The sequence below is a fragment of the Tachyglossus aculeatus genome, chromosome 10 (assembly GCF_015852505.1).
Source record: "Tachyglossus aculeatus isolate mTacAcu1 chromosome 10, mTacAcu1.pri, whole genome shotgun sequence".
Lineage (NCBI taxonomy): Eukaryota > Metazoa > Chordata > Mammalia > Monotremata > Tachyglossidae > Tachyglossus > Tachyglossus aculeatus.
In genome coordinates this window covers 42,926,811-42,951,667 of record NC_052075.1, presented here as the reverse complement: position 1 = coordinate 42,951,667, position 24,857 = coordinate 42,926,811, and the positions used below count along the sequence as shown (strand labels likewise).

Here is a 24,857-nt window from a genome sequence, read left to right as displayed (position 1 = left end):
TAGTATGTTTGGTTTTGTTCTCCGTCTCCCCCTTTTAGACTGGGAGCCCGCTGTTGGGTAGGGATTGTCTCTATATGTTGCCAACTTGTACTTCCCAAGCGCTTAGTCCAGTGCTCTGCACACAGTAAGCGCTCAATAAATACGATTGATGATGATGATTATTATGTTACCAACTTGTCCCGTGGGACAACCTGATCACCTTGTAACTGCCCCAGTGCTTTGCACATAGTAAGCGCTTAATAAGTGCCATTATTATTATCATGTTGCCAACTTGGACTTCCCAAGCGCTTAGTACAGTGCTCTGCACACAGTAAGCGCTCGATAAATAGGGCTGAGCGCCTCCCCGCGCTCTCTCCCCCGCCCGGTGGAGCTCCTCCCGGTGAAGGCCCCGCCCCGTCCCCGGGCCCGGGGCGCTGGGGGCGGCTTCTTCTCCGGTGCCCGGGGAGACGGAGGGGAGGCCGGGCACCCGTGGGCTCCTCGCCCCGCATGGAGGGGCAGCCGGGGGACCCAGGAGTCCGGCAGCCCCCTGCCCACGAGACGGCGGGCCACCGGTACAGCGCCCGCCTCCTGCGCGCCGGCTACGAGGCCGAGAGGTGAAGCCCGGGCACGGGGGGCACACGGGGGGCACACGGGGGGCACACGGGGGGCAGCGCCCAGCCGGCCCACCCAGGCCAGGAGGGGATGGGGAGAAGAGACAGAGGGGGAAGGAATAATAATCATCATCTAGACTGTGAGCCCGCTGTTGGGTGGAGACCGCCTCTATATGTTGCCAACTTGTACTTCCCAAGCGCTTAGGACAGTGCTCAAGCGCCCAATAAATACGATTGAATGAAATGAAGAATAATATTGGCTAAGCGCCTGCTGGGTGTTCTAGGCTGTGAGCCCGTTGTTGGGTAGGGGCCGCCTCTATATGTTGGCAACTTGTACTTCCCAAGCGCTTTGGACAGTGCTCAAGCGCTCAATAAATACGATTGAATGAAATGAAGAATAATATTGGCTAAGCACCTGCTGGGTGTTCTATATTGTGAGCCCGTTGTTGGGTAGGGGCCGCCTCTATATGTTGCCAACTTGTACTTCCCAAGCGCTTAGGAAAGTGCTCAAGCACTCAATAAATGCGATTGAATGAAATGAATAATAATATTGGCTAAGCGCTTGCTGGGTGTTCTAGACTGTGAGCCCGTTGTTGGGTAGGGGCCGCCTTTATATGTTGGCAACTTGTACTTCCCAAGCGCTTAGGACAGTGCTCAAGCGCTCAATAAATACGATTGAATGAAATGAATAATATTGGCTAAGCGCCTGCTGGGTGTTCTAGACTGTGAGCCCGTTGTTGGGTAGGGGCCGCCTCTATATGTTGGCAACTTGTACTTCCCAAGCGCTTAGGACAGTGCTCAAGCGCTCAATAAATGCGATTGAATGAAATGAATAATAATATTGGCTAAGCGCTTGCTGGGTGTTCTAGACTGTGAGCCCGTTGTTGGGTAGGGGCCGTCTCTATATGTTGTCAACTTGTACTTCCCAAGCCCTTAGGACAGTGCTTTGCACGCAGTAAGCGCTCAATAAATGCGATTGAATGAAATGAATAATATTGGCTAAGCGCTTGCTGGGTGTTCTAGGCTGTGAGCCCGTTGTTGGGTAGGGGCCGTCTCTATACGTTGACAACTTGTACTTCCCAAGCACTTAGTACAGTGCTCTGCACACAGTAAATGCTCAATAAATATGATTGAATGAATGAATGTGTGCCAAGCACTGTTCTAAGCCCTGGGGTGGATACAAGGCAACACTGTAAATGCTCAATAAATACGATTGAATGAATGAATGTGTGCCAAGCACAGTTCTAAGCGCTGGGGTGGATACAAGGCAATCAGGTTGTCCCACATGGGGCTCACAGTCTTCATCCCATTTTACTGATGAGGCCACTGAGGCACGGAGAATAATAATAATAATAAGGGCATTTGTTAAGCACTTACTGTGGGCCAGGCACTGTTCTAAGCGCTGCGGTGGATATGAGCAAATCAGGTTGGACACAGTCCCTGTCCCACGTGGGGCTCACGGTCTCAGCCCCCCATTTGACAGAGGAGGGAACTGAGGCACAGGGATGTGCAGTGACTTGACCCAAGTCACGCAGCTGTTAAGTGGCAGAGTTGGGATTAGAACCCAAGCCCGGGCTCTTTCCACTAAGCCACGCTGCTTTTCATGAGGAAGCCACCTCACACCCCGTCCCCTTCTCTGGGCTCGGAAAGGGGTTTGCCTTTCGTCGTGGGGGTCGATCATTTGTGTGATCCCGGACCTTTTCTTGGAGACAGCGGTGACCCATCTCAGCCTGCTTCTCCACCCTTCTTCCCAGCTCCCGAGGCAACTTTCCCCCTGCTCCTGATGGGCCGCGCCCCGACGTGGGGCCGTGGGGCCGCTGTGGGTAGGTGGGTGGGTCACAGGGGTGACCTGAACAGAACCGACCCTCGACCACGCAGATTTTACCTAACTTGCCCCAAACGCTCCGTAGAGACTCAGAGTTTGCGAGGGTCTCAGGGAGCTGTGGATAGAATTGCAACTAATCTCTGGATTTTGTGGATGGTTTATACTGGAAAACCTCCCCCTTGGCCTCCCTGGACAGAGATTTTGATTCTTAGGGCCGGGATTGAGGGTCTCAGGGAGCTGTGGATGGAACTGCAACTAATCTCTGGATTTTTGTGGATGGTTTATACTGGAAACCCTATCCTTTGGCCTTCCTGGACGGGGGATTTTGACTCCTTTCCCCACCGGTAAGCTCTCTCCATCTGCGGGAGCCCCGTGGCTCAGGGGAGGTGACCCCGGGCAGCTGGGTTTGGGTTTTTTTTTTTTTGGGGGGGGGGTATTAGCAGTTCAGCTGTGGCTCAGAAGCTGGCTGCTTACATAAGAACTTTTAATGGCTTAACCTTGCTCCCCACCCTTCCCCACAGTGGCTAGGGCAGCCTTCCTCCCCGCATCCTTCCCACACTGCTTCTGTCCATTTCCAAATCCACTCCTGGTGACTCTGATGGAACATCTCCCTGGGAAATGCTGGGAGTGAAGGAATGGATGCTGGTTCCCGTGGTGAGGTGGGAGGAGAGGCTCAGAAGTAGGGATTGAAGGGGGTTGAGGCAGGATATGCCAAGGCCTGAGAGCCAAAGCATCCGGCTTCATACGCATAATAATAATAATAATAATAATTATGGTATTTGTTAAGGGCTTACTAAGTGCCAAGCATGGAGTAGATACAAGGTAATCAGGTTGTCCCACGTGGGGCTCACAGTCTTAATCTCCACTTTACAGATGAGTTAACTGAGGCACAGAGAAGTTAAGTGACTTACCCAAAGCCACACAGCTAATAAGTGTCAAAGCCGGAATCAGAACCCATGACCTCTGACTCCCAAGCTCGTGCTCTGTGTCTTGGAGGGAAGGGGAACACAGCCACGAGAGCAGGGATATGTTTGTACATATTTATAACTCTATTTATTTATTTTACTTGTACATATCTATTCTATTTTGTTAGTATGTTTGGTTTTGTTCTCTGTCTCCCCCTTTTAGACTGTGAGCCCACTGTTGGGTAGGGACTGTCTCTATATGTTGCCAACTTGTACTTCCCAAGCGCTTAGTACAGTGCTCTGCACAAAGTAAGCACTCAATAAATACGATTGATTGATTGATTGAGTCCTGCGGAGTTCAGGTGCTGGCTGCCTGGCAGAGTTCAGGTCCTGGCTTTGCTTAGTGACTGGCATTGGGCTAGTCCCACCCTTGGGAATGGCCTCAGTTTCCCCCTCAGCCCATACAGGGAGAACAACCCCTAGCTGGGGAGAGAGAGGAGCCTGTGAAAAGATTCCTCAAGCACCCAGCCCTGGTTTATCCAACAAGTCCCAGTTCCCAGGCTCCATCCTGTCCCCTGCTGTTCTGGGACATTCCTGCTCCTTCTACAGTCATACGAGGTGGCAAACTTTACCGTCGTGTCCCCCAAGTCGGGTTTCCGCCTGGAGGTTCTCTGTCACCCAATTCCCTTTCTGGCCCCTTCACCTTCCCCCAACCCCGACTAATTGATGGAGGAGGCCCCAAGGGATAGGCCAACCTTCCCGGGCCAAGCAGTTCTGTGGTTGCCTCGGTTTCCCATCCCTGAGGAGGAAGCAGCTGGGGAAAGGCAGGAAGGGGGGAGGGGGAGAGAACGTGGATTAGCAGGGTCACTGGGAAAGGACAGTGTAAGCTGTGAGCTCAGCCTGCAGCTTAGAGTAATAAATGCGGTGTCCACTGTGGGCTCTCACCTCCATCGAGGCATTCAGACTAAGTCAGGACTGGGGTGAGGAATTACTGTGGCAAATGGAGTCTCTATTCCCTTGCGCTCTCAGCCAAAAGTTCAGTGGGCACCAAGAAGTCAATACTCCAGGTTCCTGGGGGGTTGGGCCTTTGTCCAGATAAAGCAGAGCTGGGAGGCGGGGGGCTGACTACGGTAGACAGTCAGAGGCAGGTGTCCTGCCCTGCAGCCCTAAGACGACCCACGGGTGCTCCTGCCTGGAGTGGAATTGGCCAGATGCCCATTCCATTTGAGCTTGGGCACTAAGGGAAGAACAGACCCGAACCAGGGCCTTTTGAAGGGGCAACACCGGATTTCCTAGAGGTGGGGTGCTGACCCTGCCATCCTCCGGAAAATGTAACGGCAAAGGTCCGATGGAAGTGGGCAGAATTTTTCTTTGAAGCTGACCAATCCTGGACTGCAGCCTTGAACCTATCTCCGTGCCCTACGCACAGTGATGGTGACAAAGTCTCCCATAAGGAATGACAGACAAACCTTGGTCCTCAGACTTGAGGACTGAGAACCTGTGCCGAGGAATTGATCGTAGTGCTAGTGGTTTGCGCAACAGGCCAGCAGGGACACAGCACATTGTAAAAAGTGCACATGTAGGGTTTTTTGCATACAGAATGGATTGATGGCTGAAGAGACAGCAGCATAGTAGCCAGTGCTGTGCTCTAGGGCCGTGACCCGGCAGACGGTCACGTCTTTGCTGCCCATGTTAGCCCACTATTTTTTAGGATTTTTGCTGGGCCGGCCCGGAACTGGGCATCTAATACTGCTGATCCTGATATCTAGCCCCTCACCTTCTCTCTGGACCCACAACTCAGTGGCAAAGTCAAAGTAAATTCAGTGATCTTCACAGAGTAGGAGCTCAATAAATATGGTTGATGGATTAATTGATATCCTAGTATCCTGTCTCCCCAGCAGGACTTGGTTTCCAGCTCTACAAAGTCCACAGAGTAGATTCTCACGGACTGGCAAAGGAATCTAGGCCAGAAAGAGTCCCCTCCCACCCTAATAGCATCCCTCCTACCTGATCATCATCATCAATCGTATTTATTGAGCGCTTACTGTGTGCAGAGCACTGTACTAAGCGCTTGGGAAGTACAAGTTGGCAACATACAGAGACAGTCCCTACCCAACAGTGGGCTCACAGTCTAAATGGGGGAGACAGAGAACAAAACCAAACATACTAACAAAATAAAATAAATAGAATAGATATGTACAAGTAAAATCCTGATGCCCTTTAATGGAGGAGGGTGGCAGGAAGAGAGCCTCCCCTCTGCCCCCAAGAGCATCCCTTCTACCAGGTGCTCCGTAATGTAGCAGGGCGCTGGGAAGTGGGGTGGACAGAGGCTTCAGAACTGCTGGAGGTTAAAGGAAATGAACAGGAACAGAGAGGCAGTGTGGCCTAGTGGAAAGAGCACGGGAGTGGAGTCGGGGGACCTGGGTTCTAATCCCAGATCTGCCACTTACCTGTTGTACCTCAGTTCCTCAACTGTAAAATGGGGATTCAGTACCTGTCCTCCCTGCTATGTAGACTGTGGGATCTGATTATCTCCTATCTACCCCAGTGCTTAGTACAGTGCTTGACATATAGAAAGCACTTAACAAATATCGCACATTTTTTTATGGTATTTGTTAAGCACTTACTATGTGTCAAACACTATCCTAAGCGCTAGGGTAGGTACAAGTTAATTAGGTCGGACACAGTCCCTGTCCCACTTAGGGCTCACAGGCTAAGTAGGAGGGAGAACAGGTATTTTATTCCCTTTTTATAGTTGAGGAACTGAGAGGCATGGAGAAGTTAAGAGACTTGCCCAAGGACACACAGCAAGCAATTGGCAGGTCTGGAATTAGAACCCAGGTCCTCTGACACCCAGGCCCATGCTCTTTCCAGTAGGCCATGCTGTTTCTCTGTTATTCTTCTCTGTTTCTCTGTGTCTCAGTTCCCTCATCTGTAAAATGGGGATTAAGACTGTGAGCCCCACGTGGGACAACCTGATCACCTTGTATCTTCCCCAGATCTTAGAACAGTGCTTTGCACATAGTAAGCACTTAAATGTCATTATTATTATTATTTTTTGCCTACCGGAAGCAAGTGACTGGACCAACATCTTGAGGGGGTCCCTTTCAGGCCATCTCTGAGATCTCCCTCCATCCCTTCTCCCCACATTATCTGCACACGCAGATGGAAAAGTCCTTGCTGTTATTTTTTTCTGGCTCCTTGGGGGTGTCATTAGCTGGTGCTGGGCTGTGGAACGGGAACCCCTCATGGGAGCAAGGTGTGAGGCCACTGCTCCCCCAGGACTCCTGCTGCCATCACTCTACTGTGGAGTAAACAAGCCACAAGACCCTCTCCCTTCCCCATGCAGGGTCTGGAGAGAGCTGATGGGGGGGTTGGGGTGGGAGAGGGATTTGGGGGAGCCCTTTCAGGCTGGGGACTGGAGGGCCGGAGAAGCTGATGCCAGTCAGCCTGATGGTTCTTCTTCCCCCAACCTCACCTCCCCAGGCCTTATTCACTCACCTCCCAATAGGACAGATGGTGGACAAGGACTGGGGGAGGCGGTTCTGCCTTCAAAGCTGGGGTCGGTCCCCGCTGTGTGGGTGAGGAGATCGGACAGGTGGCCGGGTACTGCAGAGCAGGAGAAACCTATGTCAGCCTGATGGTTCTCCTTTCCCTCAGACTATGAACCCCATGTGGAACGGGGACTGGGTCTGACCTGATTAACTCGGATGTTCCCCAGCAAATTGAACAGTGCTTGACACACAGTGAGTGCTGAAAGCAGCATGGCCTAGTGGAAAGATCATGGGCCTGAGAGTCGGAGGACCCGGGTTCTAATCCCAGCTCCGTCACTTGTCTGCGGTGTGACCTTGGGCAAGGCACTTCACTTCTCTGTGCCTCAGGTACCTCAACTGTAAAATAGGGAGTAAGACTGTGAGCCCCATGTGGGTCAGGGACTCTGTCCAACCTGATTAGCTTGTATCTACCCCAACAATTAGTACAGTGCTTGGTACATCGTGAGGGCTAAGCAAGTACCATAAAAAGTGCTTAACAAGTATCATAAAAAATGATAAGGCACTTACTGTGTGCATGGCACTGTAGTAAAGGCTTGGAAAAGTACAATACAGTAGAGTTGATAGGCAAGATCCACTCTGCAGGCTTTATTCCTTCCCTCCAGTAGGAGAGATGGACAAGGAGAGTGGTGGGGCAGATGCTTCTGCCTCCAAATCTGGGGTCTGTCCCACCGGCGTGGGTGAGGAGAGTGGACAGATGGTTGGGGACCGTCCTCCTTCCCCTACCCCACACGTCTTCCCATCTTCCCCCATGTTTCCAGTTCTGTGGGATAGACTGTAAATTCCCCTCTAGACTGTAAACTCCTCGTTAGTAGGGATCTTGTCTATCAAATCTATTGTAGTGTAATAATGGTACTTGTTAAATGCATCCTCTGTGTCAAGCACCGTTCTGAGCCCTGGGAAGATACAAGTTCATCTGGTTGGATGCAGTCCCTGCCCCACATAGGGCTCACAGTCTTAGTAGGAGGGATGAGGATTGAATCCCCATGGGAAGCAGCGAGGCTCAATGGAAAGAGCATGGGCTTTGGAGTCAGAGGTCATGGGTTCAAATCCCAGCTCTGCCAACTGTCAGCTGTGTGACTTTGGGCAAGTCACTTAACTTCTCTGTGCCTCAGTTACCTCATCTGTAAAATGGGGATTAAAGCTGTGAGCCCCCATGGGACAACCTGATCACCTTGTAAACTCCCCAGCACTTAGAGCAGTACTTTGCACATAGTAAGCACTTAACAAATACTATTATTATTTTACAGATGGGGTAACTGAGGCACAGGGGAGTTGTGATTTGCTGAAGGATGCAGCAGGCACACGGCAGAGTCGGGATTAGAATCGGGTCCTCTGGCTTCCAGGCCCTTGTTCTTTGCAGTAGGCCACGCTGCTTCCCAGGGGACTCTCTCAAGTGCTTAGTTCAGTGCTCTGCGCAGAATAAGCACTCATTAAAAACCACTGATTGATTATACACTTGAGTCCCGTGTCCCTAAGTAGTCACGCCTGATCTAAACCAGTCTGCCCCTTCTCATGCCTGACCCTGCAGTGGGAGTGGGGCAGTCGGTCTGCCTGCATCCCTGGCAGGCCTTTCCATCCTGGAGGGGGCTGGGAATGGGGGGCGGGGTGGCCAGCATCCTCTTATTATTATTCATTCAATCGTACTTGTTGAGCACTTACTGTGTGCAGAGCACTGGACTAAGCACTTGGGAAGTACAAGTTGGTAACATCTAGAGACGGTCCCTACCCAACAGCGGGCTCACAGTCTAGAAGGGGGAGACAGACAACACAACAAAACGTATTCATTCAGTCGCATTTATTGAGTGCTTACTGTGTGCAGAGCACTGTACTAAGCACTTGGGAAGTACAAGTTGGCAACATATAGAGATGGTCCCTACCCAACAGCGGGCTCACAGTCTAGAAGGGGGAGACAGACAACAAAACAAAACGTATTCATTCATTCAATCGTATTTATTGAGTGCTTACTGTGTGCAGAGCACTGGACTAAGCGCTTGGGAAGTACAAGTTGGCAACGTATAGAGATGGTCCCTACCCAACAGCGGGCTCACAGTCTAGAAGGGGGAGACAGACAACGAAACAAAACATATTCATTCACTCATTCATTCAATCGTATTTATTGAGCGCTTACTGTGTGCAGAGCACTGGACTAAGCGCTTGGGAAGTCCAAGTTGGCAACATCTAGAGACAGTCCCTACCCAACAGCGGGCTCACAGTCTAGAAGGGGGAGACAGACAACAAAACGAAACATATTAACAAAATAAAATGAATAGAATAGTAAATATGTACAAGTAAAATAGAGTCATAAATCTGTACAAACAGATATACAGGTGCTGTGGGGAGGGGGAGGAGGGGGCTCAGACCGTCCGGGCAGCGCTGGACTTGAGGGCTGTTGCAGGGTCAGCGGGGGGCCTGGAAAGAGGCCGGGGAAGCGGTTGGGGTGGAGTTGGGGGGTCGCAGCCTGGACGAAGCTGGGCCCGGGGGGTGGGAGCAGGTAGGCCCCTTCCTCGGGCTGACCCCTGGCCTGGGAGCCCCCTCCTCCTCCTCCTTCTCTCCCTCCTCCTTCTCCTCCTCTTCCTCCCCCGGACCCAAAGGCCGGGCCCCGGTGGGTGGGGGGAGAGGGGGGCTCCTCTGTGGCGCTCTCTGGGCCCAGACCCCGTTGACTACCTCCGACCCGCCTGCATTCATTCATTCATTCAATCGTATTTATTGAGCGCTTACTGTGTGCACAGCACTGTACTAAGCGCTTGGGAAGTACAAGTTGGCAACATCTAGAGACAGTACCAACCCAACAGTGGGCTCACAGTCTGCCACCTACTCTAGACAGACTGAGACTGAGCCCCCTCCTTCCTCTCCCCCCACCGCCTTACCTCCTTCCCCTCCCCACAGCACCTGTATATGTTGTACATATTTATTACTCTATTTATTTTACTTGTACATCTTTATTTTATGTGGTTTATATGTTTTGTTTTGTTGTCTGTCACCCCCTTCTAGACTGTGGGCCTGCTGTTGGGTAGGGACCGCCTCTTATCTGTTGCCAACTTGTACTTCCCAAGCGCTTAGTCCAGTGCTCTGCACACAGTAAGCGCTCAATAAATACGATTGAATGAATGAATGACAGGACCCGCCCCCAGTCCCCGACCCAACTGCAGCCCCCTCCTCCGGACCGGGCCCGCCCCCATTCATTCATTCATTCATTCATTCAGTCGTAGTTATTGAGCGCTTACTGTGTGCAGAGCACTGTACTAAGCGCTTGGGAAGTCCCCCGCCCCGCCTGCAGGCCCTCCCCCGGACCATTCCCGCCCCCAGTCCCCGCCCCGCCTGCAGCCCCTCCCCCGGACCGGCCCCGCCCCCAGCCCCGGCTCAATCAATCAATCGTATTTATTGAGCGCTTACTGTGTGTGCAGAGCACTGTACTAAGCGCTTGGGAAGTACAAGTCGGCAACACATAGAGACAGTCCCTACCCAACAGCGGGCTCACAGTCTAGAAGGGGGAGACAGAGAACAAAACCAAACATACCAACAAAATAAAATGAATAGAATAGATATGTACAAGTAAAATAAATACAGTAATAAATATGTACAAATATATATATACAGGTGCTGTGGGGAAGGGAAGGAGGTAAGATGGGGGGATGGAGAGGGGGACGAGAGGAAGGAAGGGGCTCAGTCTGGGAAGGCCTCCTGGAGGAGGTGAGCTCTCAGTAGGGCCTTGAAGGGAGGAAGAGAGCTAGCTGGGCGGATGGGCAGAGGGAGGGCATTCCAGGCCCGGGGGAGGACGTGGGGCGGGGGTCAATCAATCAATCAATCATATTTATTGAGCACTTACTGTGTGCAAAGCACTGTACTAAGCGCTTGGGAAGTACAAATTGGCAACATATAGAGACAGTCCCTACCCAACAGTGGGCTCACAGTCTAAAAGGGGGAGACAGAGAACAAAACCAAACATACTAACAAAATAAAATAAATAGAATAGATATGTACAAGTAAAATAAATAAATAGAGTAATAAATATGTCCAAACATATATACATATATACAGGTGCTGTGGGGAAGGGAAGGAGGTAAGATGGGGGGGATGGAGAGGGGGACGAGGGGGAGAGGAAGGAAGGGGCTCAGTCCGGGAAGGCCTCCTGGAGGAGGTGAGCTCTCAGTAGGGCCTTGAAGGGAGGAAGAGAGCTAGCTTGGCGGATGGGCAGAGGGAGGGCATTCCAGGCCCGGGGGAGGACGTGGGCCGGGGGTCGATGGCGGGACAGGCGAGAGCGAGGCCTAACGGTGATTAGCAGCGGAGGAGCGGAGGGTGCGGGGTGGGCTGGAGAAGGAGAGAAGGGAGGTGAAGGTAGGAGGGGGCACACAGTAAGCGCTCAATAAATACGACTGATTGATTGATTGATTGATTGACCGTTCCCGCCCGCAGCCCCCGCCCCTAGCCCGGCCCGCCCCCAGCCCCGGCTCCCGCAGCCCCCTCCTCCCGCAGGGCCCGCCCCTAGTCCCAGTCCCTCCCCTCCCCTCCCCCGGCCCGGACCCGCCCTTAGGCCCGGCCCGGGCCCCGCAGCCCCCGGCCCTCCCTCCCTCCGTCCCGGTGGTACCCCCCGCTCTCCCTCCCTCCCTCCGTCCCGGTGGTACCCCCCGGCCAGCCTGGGGGATTGATGCGTGCGGTGGGTGGGCTTGTCCCGGCAGCATGGCGGACTACCTCATCAGCGGCGGCACCGGCTACGTGCCCGAGGACGGCCTCACCGCCCAGCAGCTCTTCGCCATCGCCGACGGACTCACCTACAAGTAAGCCCGGACCGGACCCCCAGACCCCCAGACCCCCGTAAGGGCAGGGCCACAGCTGGACCCGTGCCCAAGGACAGGCACCAGTCACCACAACGATGCCACTTGTCCCCCGCTAACTGTGGCCCAGGCACTCACCTAAGCGCCGGGTCATCAATCGTATTTATGGAGCGCCTACTGTGTGCAGAGCACTGGGCTAAGCGCTCGGGAAGTCCAAGTTGGCAACACACAGAGACGGTCCCCGCCCAACAGCGGGCTCACGGTCTAGAAGACCATAACGGCCGTATTTATTAAGCGCTGACCGTGTCCCAGGCTCTCGGCTAAGCGCTGGATAATGGTGACGGTGGTATTTGTTAATAATAGTAATAATGATGGCATTTATTAAGCGCTTACTGTGTGCAAAGCAGTGTTCTAAGCGCTATGTCCCAGGCACTCAACTAAGCGCCCGATAATAACGGTGGTATTTGTTAATCAATCAGTCAATCAATCAATCGTATTTATTGAGCGCTTTCTGTGTGCAGAGCACTGTACTAAGCGCGTGGGAAGTACAAGTCAGTTAAGCGCTGACCATGTGCCAGGCACTGAACTAAATGCTAAATATTTGCTAAGCAAATATTTGCTACGTGTCAGGCACTGAACAAAGCGCTGGATAATAATAATGATGGTATTTGTTAAGCGCTTGCTATGTGCCAGGCACTGAACTAAACGCTGGGTAATAATAATGATGGTATTTGTTAAGCGCTTACTATGTGCCAGGCACTGAACTAAGCGCTGGGTAATAATAATGATGGTATCTATTAAGTGCTTACTATGTGCCAGGCACTGAACAAAGCGCTGGATAATAATAATGATGGGATTTGTTAAGCGCTTACTATGTGCCAGGCACTGAACTAAGCGCTGGGTAATAATAATGATGGGATTTGTTAAGCGCTTACTATGTGCCAGGCACTGAACTCGGCGCTGGGTAATAATAACGATGGTATTTTTAACAAATAAGCTTAATGCACTTACTATGTGCCAGGCATTGAACTAAATGCTAGATATTAACAAGGGTATTTGTTAAGCACTTATGTGCCAGACACTGAGCTGAGCACTGGATGATAATAATGGCGGCATTTGTTAAGCACTTACTATGTGCCAGGCACTGAACTAAATGCTGGATATTAATAATGATGGGATTTTTTAAGCGCTTACGGTATGTCAAGCGCTGTTCTAAGTGCTGGGGCAGGTACAAGGTATTCAGGTTGTCCCATGTGAGGCTCACAGTCTTCATCCCCATTCTACAGACGAGGTAACTGAGGCACCGAGAAGTTAAGTGACTTGTCTGAGGTCACACAGCAGAGAAGTGGCAGAGGATAAGAATCCACGTCCTCTGACTCCCAAGTCAGTGCTCTTGCCACCAGGCCAAAAGATCCTGCTAGAGGGTCCGGGCCGAGTGCCCTAGCAGCCGCAGAACCTAAGTTGGGGTAATTTCCGAGTCTTGACCCCCTTCTCCTCCCATCCCCCAGGGGAACCAAGCGAGGTCTGGTCAGGTTGGGTCCTCCAGAGGCCTTCCCTTCCTGGGGACAAGAAAAACTTCTGGATTGGGCTAAGCCTTTGGACTTGGGCTCCTTGTGGCAGCCCCTGGGGTGGGTTGGAGTGAGGAAGGTGCATGGGCCGCCGAGGGTCACTTCCCAAACTCTCCCGAGCGCTTGCTCCTGGGATAATGGCTCAGGGGGAAGGGAGTCCTGTAAGGGTGGAGGCCGAGGGGACTCCAGAGGCTTTGGATGAAGGGACTGGAGCTCGATGGACACGCACGGCCGCGTCTGCTTCACTTGGGGTGGGCGATTGTAGGCGTTTCCTCCCTCTCGGCGTGGCTTAGCGGATAGAGCATGAGCCCGGGAGTCAGAAGGTCCTGGGTTCTAATCCCGGATCCGCCACTCGTCTGGTGCGTGTGACCACTTCACTTCTCTGGGCCTCAGTAACCTCATCTGGAAAATGGGGAGTGAGACCGTGAGCCGCACGTGGGGAAGGGACTGTGTCTAACCCGATAGGCTTGTATCCACCCCAGCGCTTAGTCCAATGCCTGGGACAGAGTGCTTCATAAATACCATTATTATTATTATTATTGGGATCAGAAGAGGGTGAGGGCAGGATGTGGGTTAGGTTAAGGCCTTCCCCTCCTGCTGTGACTGTGCCCGTCTCATTTCCGGGCCCCGCTCCAGCTGCATGGCCGGTTGCAGGTCTGGCAGTAGCCCGAACTCCCAGCTGCAGGACTGCACACAGGCCAGGAGTGATGCCAGCCACCCTGCCTCACCCTTCTCCCTCTGGTAACCATCCCACCCACAACCACCACCACCACCACCTCTCTGGTCGGGGCTGTAGCCAGCATCAATATTCTGTTGCCCTGGGCCCTGGGCCCAGGTCTGGAGTCTACAAGGAAGGGGGCATTGAGCTACAGGGTCGAGTCCTCCTTAGTCGACAAGCGTCTGAGCGTCCTAGGCCTGACAGTGGGGCCAAAGCTGTGTCATAAATTGGACGGGGACTGTGTCTCACCCAAGCAGGCAAAATTCCGCAGCCAGGGCTGATGTGCATGGTGGCCGTGGCCCACCCTGACGCCCACTTTTCCCCTGGCCTGATGTCCTGGCGGAGGTTTCAGGGTTGGGTGCTGCTGGGATTTGGGGCCTGGCTGGTTGGCCTGGGGCACATGGGTGATGGAATGGGCAGATGCTCAGCTGTTCAGTGGCTGCAGGGTTTGCTCTGGCTACCCTGCGGCCCTGACAGGGATGCTCAAACTGGGGAGATGCAGACCAGGTCCGGCCTGGACCCAGGTCAACTTTCCACCACCTGGTCTGAGGTGGCCTGTCCTCCTCCCTCCCTCCCTCCCTTCCTTCCCCTTCAAGTGGAGAGGGTCTGAGGCGGGGAAGATCCTAGCTGGTCCACGCAGAAAGGGGCAGTTGGAAAACTGGATCCCACACTTTTCCCATTCCCCTGTCCTCCTGTTAGCTGCTCCATAGCAGCTCTGAGTCCCAGGCACAGGCCTCTCCAAGGAAGTGGGAGTCTTCTCCCAGGTCTCTGTGTTTCTCCCCCGGCCACGCTGGGGATGTGGGAGCCACCAGATAAACTGAGGCCCAGAGAGGGTGGCAGCATCGAGGCATCCATCCAGGTCTGGTGCCCACTTGCTGCTCCCTGAGAGAAGTTGGTCTGGGGAGTGGGTCCTGAGTGCAAGGCCCCTCCTCTGGCAGGGGGAGTCATCAGAGACGCCAGCCTCCGGGGGAGTCCTGTCCAGTGACCTGCCTCCAGTCCCTGCTGCATCTTCTGGCCACTCTAATGCCTGCTGGCCGATTGCAGAGCCAGGACCCCTCTCTCCTGACATCCTCTTTCCCCTCACCTGGCCTAAATTGAGGGGGAAACCAGGAGTCAGGTGATCTCCCAGTTTCTTTGTTGTAGCCCCAGCTTCCGGTTCACACCTAAGACATCTGGCCCAATTCAGCTGGGGCTGACTTCCTGTTGTGGGGAGTTTACTCTATGGCGCGTCAGCCTGCGTGCTTTGTGCTGGGTTGGGAGGGCTGGACTTCTCTTTCCATGCCTTCCCTCCCAGAGAGTGGCTGAATGGTCCCCCAGATTTAGGCTCACCCTGACCCCAGGGCCTGAGCCGCCACTGAGCCCAGACCTTGGGCCGTCTTGGGGTCGGCCACAGCTTGCTAGGGGAGACCCAAGGGCAAAGGACGGCTGTCACTGCTCAGAGACCTGAAGCAGACACACCCTCTGTTCTCAGAACCATGTGGGGGGGATGCCTGTCACCCTGGGCCATCCCGCTCTGGACCCCAGAGTCCCACTCTTTGTCCTGAATGACCGTGATTCCTCTCTGCCTCCACAGTGACTTCCTCATCCTCCCCGGATTCATAGACTTCACTGCTGAAGAAGTGGTGAGTTCCTGACCTTTCGGTGTGTGTGGGGTGGGGGGGTGGGGGGGGGGATTAATTCCTCTCCCTGAGGCTCTAGGGGTGGTGGTGGGGGGTACAGGACTGGGAATTCAACTTTGAAAGGAATTAGAATCATCATCGATCTGGGAAGTGCCTGGAGTGGAATTCAGGGATGGAGAAACTTGTGGGGAAACAGGCAGAGGGAGAAGCCATCCAGCTTCCTCAGTGATGGGACAAGATCTGCCCATTCCATCTCTACCATGTCCACTGTCTGCCCGGGAGGTGGTTGAAGGGGAAACAGTGGGTTATGTAGGATATGGGCGGATGTGGAGGGACCCGTAAATTCCGCCCCCCGCCCAGGACCTGACGTCGGCATTGACTCGTAAGATCACCCTGAAGACACCGCTCATCTCCTCGCCCATGGACACCGTCACGGAAGCCGACATGGCCATCGCTATGGCTGTGAGAGGGGGCTGCCGTGGGTGGGAGCAGCATCCGTCGGGAAGAGGTGGGGAGGTGAGGGCCCAGAGCCCAGGCTGATCCAGCTCATCCTCCCCCCCGCAGCTCATGGGGGGCATTGGATTCATTCACCATAACTGCACCCCGGAATTCCAGGCCAACGAAGTGCGCAAAGTCAAGGTCAGTACCTCAGTCCCGCCCAACCCGCCCTTCCTCCGGGGATCGGTCTGCCGGTTCCCACCAGTCTGAACGTTCTAGATGCGGAAGGGCCCTTGTCACCGGCCGGGGCAGCGGCTCCCGGGACGCCCATGTGGTTTCCTGGATGAATTCTGGCCCGGCCCAGGCCGGCCCGGCTTCCCAGGTAGGATGAGATTGGGGATCATACAGGCCGGAGGAGAAATGCTCAGCTATCTGTCTTGTGGGGGGTCCTGTCCCGGGATTGGGGAAAGACTGACACCGCCTGAACTTTTAGTACGGTGAGATTAAGTTGGTCCAGTCCAAAACTCGGTAACAGAAAGGTCTGAGGCGAGCGGTTCGTAAAAAGCTGTTGGAGGGAAAGTCGATCCAGGGGTATTTATTGAGTGCTTACTCTGCGCAGAGCACCGTACTAAACCCCTGGGAGAGTTGGATGCAGCAGAATTAGCAGACTCATTCCTTGTACCTCAACAAGCTTACGGTCTAGAGGGAAATCTAGGGATGTCGGGATGGATGTAGCATCAGTACTAGTAATGGCATTTATTAAGCTCTTACTGTGCAGTACGCTTTACTGAGTGTTGGGAAGGAACACACGGGTAGGAACACACGTCCCTGCCTGCGTATGGTTCCTTAAGCCTCCTGTTGGCTGGCTGGGCCATTTGTCTGGCCCCGTAAATGCACTGAAGCTTACAAGAAGCCTCGTGTTCTTCAGGGTGGGACTCATTGGCACTGAGTCTGCACTTAGCGAAGAAGGGGGATTGAAGTCTTGCTGGTTGGCTTTGCCATCCCATGAGTATTGTCGTCTGAGTTGGGCAGCTTTTATGTGGATCTCGGACCACGCTTCTTCCTCAACCGATCCATCAGTGATATTTATTGAGAACCTGCTGATGGCGAAGCGCTGTACGAAGCGCCCAGGAGAGTACCACAGAAGGTAGGCATGTGCTCCCTTGTCTTCAAGGAACTTGCACTCTTAACTTCTCCCGAGTCCACCCTTCCTCCCTTCTCTTGTTCCTCAGAAGTTTGAGCAGGGCTTCATCACAGACCCGGTGGTCCTGAGCCCCTCTCACACAGTGGGGGACGTTCTGGAGGCGAAGGCCCGGCACGGTTTCTCGGGCATCCCCATCACCGAGACGGGCACGATGGGCAGCAAGCTGGTGGGCATCGTCACTTCCCGTGACATCGACTTCCTCGCCGAGAAGGACCACGCCACTTACCTCAGTGAGGTGCCTGCCGGATGACGGAGGGGCCAAGCCTGTGCCCTCCTGGGGTGGCGGGTGGAGAGGGAGGAGGAGCTGCAGTGCCCACTGCGGGATGGCGAGGTCGGTGGCCGCTGAGGGAGGGGGGCAGGTCCCGACAAAGGGGAACCGTTGGAGGTAAGAGTGAAGGAGCTGGGATCAGAGCGCCTTTGGGGCTGGGAGGCTGCCAGGCGCAGAGATAGGACTGGGGAAGTCAAACTGCCCCTCTCCCATCCTCCTCTGAGACTACTGACTGGTGGGTATGTGTAATCGGGCTTCACAGGTGATGACCCGGCGGACTGAGCTGGTGGTGGCACCAGCGGGCGTGACCTTGAAGGAGGCGAATGAGATCCTGCAGCGCAGCAAGAAAGGTGCCTGGAGCGGGAACGGCCTGACAGCACTGGGCAGCTCTCTGAGCGCTGGGGCAGTGGCTGCTCTGATCCCCCAGCCCCGCTGATCTCCCAGGGATTCCCGGTTGGGCCACATGGAAAAGGGTTGAGCCTGTGGACTCAAGGGGAACAGCAGGACTCCTGGGTTCTGTCCTTGGCTCTGAGCAGTCCTTGCTCCTGGCTTCACCGGTGGACTACCTTGAGGGAGTTAGTAAGTTCGACCACTCTCACCTGCAGCCAAGCCCCAAAGTCAGAATTATTCCTGTCCCAGTGCTAGGGTGTTGTTCTGAGGAGGGAAGGGTGCAGACCTGAGGCTCTGCATAAATGAAAAATGCCTCAATGATAATAATAATAATAATAATGATGGCATTTATTAAGCACTTACTCTGTGCGAAGCACTGTTCTAAGCGCCAGGGAGGCTACGGAGTGATCAGGTTGTCCCACAGGAGGTTCACAGTCAATCCCCATTTTACGGGTGAGGTAACTGAGGAACAGAGACGTTAAGTGGCTTGCCCAAAGTCACACAGCTGACAATTGGTGGAGCTGGGATTTGAACTCCTGACCACTGACTCCAAAGCCCGGGCTCTTTCCAGTGAGCCACGCTGCCTCAACTCACCTCTGAAGAGAGAGGGTCGATTGGGGCAGCCAGAGATGATATTATTATTATTATCGTTGTTATTATGTTTCTTAAGCACTTAGCAGGTGCCAAGCACTGTTCTGAGCACCAGGTTAAGTGCAAGTTACTGGTAGTAATGATGGTATTTGTTAAGCGCTTATGATGTGCCAAGCGCCGTTCTAGGCATTGGGATCAGATCGGACACAGTCCCTGTCCCACACAGGGCTCACAGCCTAAGGAGGACAGAGAGCGGGTATTGAATACCCATTATACAGATGAGGAAAGTGAGGCACAGAGAAGTTAAGTAACTCGCCCAAGTTCCCACAGCAGGCAGCTGGCAGGGCTGGGATTAGAACCCAGGTGCTCCGACGCCCAGGCCCTTGCTCTTTCCACTAGGCCACGTGTCTGCTCACCTAGCCACCACAGAGGGGGGGGGTCTGAACTCCCCCGCCTCACTAAGGTCCCCTGGACTTCGGGGCCGATGCGACCACCCACCTGCCCTGGGCCAGTCTCAGGAGGGGAAGGGCTAGCTTCCTTTTGTCTTCTTCTCTGGTCTCTTGGTGGGATATTTTCCTCTGGTGGCCTCCTGAGTCACCGCAGCTGGTAGCTGGTTCCTCTGCCCCTGTCATCCAGTCCCTTAGAGACGTGGCTCCCCACCTGCCTTGGTTGGGATGTATCAGTCTGGACAGTGCCACCTTTGCTATCACTGCTCATGGTTGGATATGTGTGATGAATTCTAATTTGGCAGCCGCCTGAACACTGGGGACCCGCGAGAGCGGCCAAAGCCCCACCCTGGCACACTTCGGCACCTTGGCCGCGGTGTGGGTTCTGACGGGCCTCACCCCCTCCCCTGCTTGCGCCCCAGGGAAGCTGCCCATCGTCAACGACAGCGATGAGCTCGTGGCCATCATTGCTCGGACTGACCTGAAGAAGAACCGAGATTACCCTCTGGCCTCCAAAGATGCCCACAAGCAGCTGCTGTGCGGGGCAGCCGTGGGGACCCGCGAGGACGACAAGTATCGCTTGGACCTGCTCACTCAGGCGGGCACCGATGTCATCGTGCTGGTGCGGGCAGAGGAGCGGGCGGGAGGACAGGCAAGGGGGAGTAGGCCCAGTGGGGATGGCCTTGGTCCAGGAGGGCAGTGGACTCTCGGGGTCGGTGGGGTGGGCCCCTGGGGCAGGCAGGGGGAAGGGCGCGGGTCTTCCCCGTTGTTGACTTGGGGATCTCGCGAGGCTTCCTCCTTTTTTGGATGGCAGCCCGGGCACCGCCTGTCAGGATTGGGGCTGCTTTCGGTAAGGACCGAGGCCCACGTCCCTCTCCTCCGCCCTCTCCTCAGGATTCATCCCAGGGCAACTCCGTGTACCAGATCGCCATGGTGCACTACATCAAGCAGAAGTACCCCCAGCTGCAGGTGATTGGAGGGAATGGTGAGTCGGGGCCGCCTCCTTCCTACCAGCCCCTCTGACTGCCCTACCCCCATTCCTGCTGCACCCCTAGACTTTGACTGGGATTCAGCCTGGGCCCTGTGGTGTGCCAGGCACCCAGTGGGCATTCACTGAGCATATATGGAAGGGGATGTGAGGGGGAGGGTACCAGGGAATCCCAGCTCCTGACCTCCCTGATGGCTGGGCCCACAGTGGTGACCGCGGCACAAGCCAAGAACCTGATCGACGCGGGCGTGGATGGACTGCGTGTGGGGATGGGCTGTGGCTCTATCTGCATCACCCAGGAAGGTAGGTCTAGGCGCCCCCGCTGCATCCCTACATCTGCCTTTCTGTCTCCTTGAGGTCCGCTGCAAGTCACCATAGCTGGCATCGAGACCAGAGGTGCCCCGGTCTGGGGAACTCTCTATGGCCCGGGCATCGCGCCATCCCCCCAGACCTCATCCTGGCAGGGCTGTTTTGGGTCATCGGTGGGGTCTGCGACTCTCGGGTCACCGATGCCAGGCTCTAGCTTAATGGGCCTGGCCGTTCCTGATAGGGCCTTAGAAGCCTGGTCCAACTGAGATGGAAAGCGAGACCCTGGGGATCAGGCAGCCCAGGGCAGTTGCCTCCGTGGCATTCACTTGGCTCCATGGCGTTCACCAAGGTGAAAGAGGCTGCATGCATTCTGAAAGGCCCAGGATACCTGAAAGTCCTGTGGCCTGGCCCTCCCCACCCTGTCAGTCTGTCCGCCTGGCAGATCCATGTCCCCCTCGGCCTTCCCTGGTGGGCTGGGGGTGTCTCCTGGAGGGAGCGGGTGCTCCTGGCCGGGCTGGTGTGGGGAACGGAATGCCGAGGGAGAAGTCCAGGCCTGGGGTCAAGGATGCCCCTGAGCTGGGCCCCGCAAAGGCCCCCCCCCCCCCCCCGCCCGCAGGAGGCCTGTTCCATGCTCCGCGGTCCTGTGTTCTTGTGTCACATCTGCTCTATTGCCCCACTCCCCCACCCACCACAGTGATGGCATGTGGCCGGCCCCAGGGCACCGCCGTGTACAAAGTGGCAGAGTACGCCCGGCGCTTTGGGGTACCCGTCATTGCCGACGGTGGCATCCAAACCGTAGGCCATGTGGTGAAGGCCCTGGCACTCGGCGCCTCTACAGGTGAGTACGGAGGCTGGGAGGGCAGTAGGGGGGCACGGGGAGAGGGGCGATCTGCGCTCTGCCAGCTCGGCCCTTTGGATCGTGGTGGGGCAGAGCAGGAGGGGTCCGAGTTGGAGCAGTCTCCGGGGAGGAACAGGGGAGTCCGGCTGGTCACCTCCTTCTCCTCCTTCTCTTTCTACCCAGTGATGATGGGTTCCCTGCTGGCGGCCACCACAGAGGCCCCGGGAGAGTACTTCTTTTCCGACGGCGTCCGGCTCAAGAAGTATCGGGGCATGGGCTCCCTCGATGCCATGGAGAAGAGCAGCAGTAGCCAGAAGAGATACTTCAGGTGCCACCCCCGTTTTCCGGTGCCCCAGCCACCCTACCCTTAGCAAGCCAAAGGGATGGAAGGGCCAGCAGGCTCTCTTGGCCTGACCCTGGATCTCTCCTGTGGCCTTGGCACCAGGCTCTGGTTCTCCCTGACCTTCCCACTGCTCCACATCACTCCACCTCGCCCTGGTGGCGTCAGGCCCTTCTCAGAAGAGCCAGAGGAAACATGTGGGCGCCAGCTGGTCCAATCCCACCCTTGGGGCTTTGCTGTGAGGGGCTGGAATTGGCATCCTACCTGCCTGTCCCCTCTGAGGAGAATGGGGGTGGAGTTGCCCTCGCAGCCTCTGGGCTTCTGGTGACCCCCCTTCTCCCTTCCCTGACCCCTCTCCGCCTATCACTTCCCACCCCAACCCACCGCAGCGAGGGGGACAAGGTGAAAGTGGCCCAGGGCGTGTCTGGTTCCATCCAGGACAAAGGGTCTATCCAGAAGTTCGTGCCCTACCTCATTGCGGGCATTCAGCACGGCTGCCAGGACATCGGGGCCCGCAGCCTCTCAGTCCTGCGGTGAGTGCCGCCCTGACGGGGGCTAGGTGAGCAGAGGGGCGGGGGCTGGATCCCAGAGTGGGGATGCCCCCCCGGGGGAGCCCACCCTTGCCTGGGTCCCGGGGGGTCTGACCTGCCCCCACGCCCCCAGTTCCATGATGTACTCCGGAGAACTCAAGTTTGAGAAGCGGACCATGTCAGCTCAGATCGAGGGCGGTGTCCATGGCCTCCACTCGTAAGTGCCAAGGCTTGTCCCTGCTCTTCCTTCCTCCCTCCTCTTTCCTCCTCCCTCCCCCACCTCCCCAAAGCCCCAGGCCTCTTGAGCACTCTCGGGCTGGGGGGCAAGTGGAAGGGGGCACTGAAGCCTCCCGGTTTGCCTTTTGGGATCAGGCCGGGGCTGGCTTGGGGCCAGTGTTTTCATTGGCTCCTCTAAGCCCTCGCCTCCTTGGATCCTTCTCCCATCTCCGCCCGTTTTCCTGGGCCCTCTCTCTGATACCCTTCCTGGACCGTGTCTTCTCCTTTCCCCCCCGAACTGTTCGCTCCTTCCGGCCCCTCCTCTGGGCCCTTCCTTCAACCTTCGGCACCTGCTTCAGGGCAGCGGTGAGGGAGGGGAGCGGGACCTGGGCGACTTGGCCGCCCACGCGGGCGCTCACACCTCGGGCCCCTCTCTGCCAGCTGAGGTTGGGGCCTGGCGAGAACAGAGTGGCTCCCGGCTCGCTTGGTGGCTGGTGGCTGGTGGCAGGCAGCTGTGGTGCCCGTGGCTGTTGGTGTTGGTGCCAGGATGGGTAGGGGGCTTGGGGCAAGACGGGGACCACCACTAGCGGCGAGAGCAGGGTCGAGCGTCCGTGGGGCCCAGAAGGCAGAGCTGGGCCTGGGCTGTGCAGCCCAACCCGGGGGCCCGATTAGCTAGCAGCAGAGCAGCAGGGAGGCGGTGAGGGCACGCGGGCCTGGCCCCCGGTGGGATTGGGGGCTACTAGGGCACCTGCCTTCTTGGGACCCGGCGGGCATCTAACCTGTGTCTCTTTCTGCCCCACCCACCCGTAGCTATACCTTTCTGCCATGTAAGTAACCGCGCTGCCCGGGGACCAGAGTAGAGTAGTAGAGGGGGCTGGAGTCGGGAGGGCGGTGGGCAGGAACCCTGCTCTCCCCCAGACACCAGGGAAAGGGGAAGCTGGCACAGGGTTCCTCGCTGCTGGCTCTGCCCCAACTCCCGTGCCCAACCGGAACTCCAAGATCCTGGCCTTCTCGCGGGGGGGTCTCAGGCAGGTGTCAACTGGTTTTAGGACCCGGGCAATCCCTCCCATCGGGCTGACCTGGTGCCATCCTGTGACCCTCCTTGGCACCACTTCCTTCCTGACCCCATTTAGGGGCCAGGAGGGGCTGGGGGCAGAGCCAGCTATGCGCAGGGGTGCTGAGGGGAAGGGAAAGCGAAAGAAGGCGGGGAGAGGTGGCTCAGACTTGTGCCCGATCGGGCCCCCCTAGGCTGTCAATACCTGGCTGGCAGGTAGGCAGGCAGGCAGGTGGGGGTCACTCCCACCGGCCGGTTCCTGAACCCTCCTGGCTCTCCGAGCCAGGTTCTGGCAAGGTGATGGGATTCATTCTCAGCTCCAGCGTGCCCTGGGCTCGGTGCTTCTGTGGCTGTGGCAGGGAGGGGGCCTCGGAGGCTCCCCCTCTCCGAAGCACAGCCAGGCCCGGCGGCTGCCCCGGCAGTGGGGCTGGTGGGCTGGGGGGGACCCTGGGCCAGAGAGTCAGGCCTGACCCCTGTCGTCTCCCACAGTTACGAGAAGCGGCTGTATTGAGGATGGTGGTGCTGGCGGCGGCAGCGGCAGCAGAGGCGGGGTGGGGGGCGGCCTCCGGGGGCCCCCCGTGAGTGCCCCCTCCCTCTGTCACTGAGCGGCCTCCCGTGGCCCCTCTGGATTTGCACTATGGGCTCCCGGCCCCCCAAGGCCTCCTTAGTCCTCTTAGGGCTGCCCGTCGGGGAGGGAAAAAGGAGGGACAAGCCCTGGGAGACCGATCCAGTCCTCTGGTCCGGTCCCAGCTGGCCCCACCTATCCAGGATGGCCCTGTCCGTGGGGCTCCTCCTAGCTCTGCCTGCCCAGCCCCTGGGGCCCGCCCCCGACTCAGGTCTCTCCCTGTGGCCCTGGTGCCTGTCCCCAACTCCGGCCTTTCCAGTGGGGAGTGGGGCTGAGGGTCTGGATCGGAGCGGGGCAGCGACAGCTCCAGGGGAGCCCTCTCCCTCTGCTGTCCCAGCTTCTCACCTCTGACCCACCCCCTCAGACAAAGGTGCTCTCTGCCCCTCTCGCGTGCCCCACCCTGCGCCCCCTTCCCCTGCCCCTGGGCCCACACCCTGTGCCCTCTTCCTCTGCCCCTGGCACTGCCTGCGGCTCTCACACCCTCCTGGCCAGGGAAAGAATTCTCCCCCTGCTCCCCAGCCAGCCTCAGGGGCTCGTCCCCCGATCTCCCCCCAACCAGGCTTCACCCTCAGCGGCCCAGGGCTGGGAGTCGAGACTGCGGGGTGGGGGGGCGGGGGCAGGCTGAACTGGAGCCCCACCCCACCTCCCATTCCTTAATTGCTATGCCACCCCTGCCCCCCGACAGCCCCAGCTGAAGGCTTTAACTTTGCACACTTTGGGATCACAGTTGTATGGTGTATTAAATAGTCAAGAATAAAGCAAGTGAGTCTCCATTGTCACGCTGACTTTTCCCGACAAGGTGATCCCACCACCCAGGCTGGTGCGGAACCCCAGGCAGGTGCCGCCTGTGTCCCCCCAGGCCCCTAGAGGTAAGCTTGGGGGGCCACCAGCCCCAGCTACCCCAGGAAGAGAGCGAGAGTGACACTGTTCCGGATGCACGTGCAGGTGAGCAGTGTGGTGGGAATAATCCCAGGCCTGGGCCCCCCCAGGCAACCCTACCTGGTGCCAGGAGGCTAGCAGCTTCTCCAGGAGGACCACGTCACAAAATGGGACATCTCGGCTGTAGAAG

The 24,857-nt window shown here is 56.4% G+C and overlaps 1 protein-coding gene across 3 annotated transcripts; it reads left to right on the top strand.

The window, feature by feature from the left end:
- The first annotated feature begins 481 nt into the window (after positions 1 to 481).
- On the top strand, positions 482 to 24,567 carry IMPDH1 (inosine monophosphate dehydrogenase 1). Of its 3 annotated transcripts, none has more exons than XM_038752782.1 (15): positions 482 to 593; positions 11,551 to 11,649; positions 15,506 to 15,554; positions 15,912 to 16,013; positions 16,116 to 16,190; positions 17,225 to 17,428; positions 17,724 to 17,811; positions 19,311 to 19,510; positions 19,783 to 19,873; positions 20,084 to 20,179; positions 20,880 to 21,023; positions 21,207 to 21,351; positions 21,753 to 21,896; positions 22,027 to 22,110; positions 23,653 to 24,567. In XM_038752782.1, exons 1-15 carry the CDS (start codon positions 487 to 489, stop codon positions 23,672 to 23,674), a joined length of 1,650 nt encoding a protein of 549 aa, XP_038608710.1. In that variant the 5' UTR covers positions 482 to 486; the 3' UTR covers positions 23,675 to 24,567. The 3 variants fall into 3 exon arrangements, with proteins under 3 accessions (XP_038608710.1, XP_038608708.1, XP_038608711.1); XM_038752780.1 differs by having other exon boundaries at positions 17,222 to 17,428; XM_038752783.1 differs by lacking the exon at positions 482 to 593 and adding an exon at positions 2,750 to 2,759 and having other exon boundaries at positions 17,222 to 17,428.
- The last annotated feature ends 290 nt before the right edge of the window (positions 24,568 to 24,857 follow it).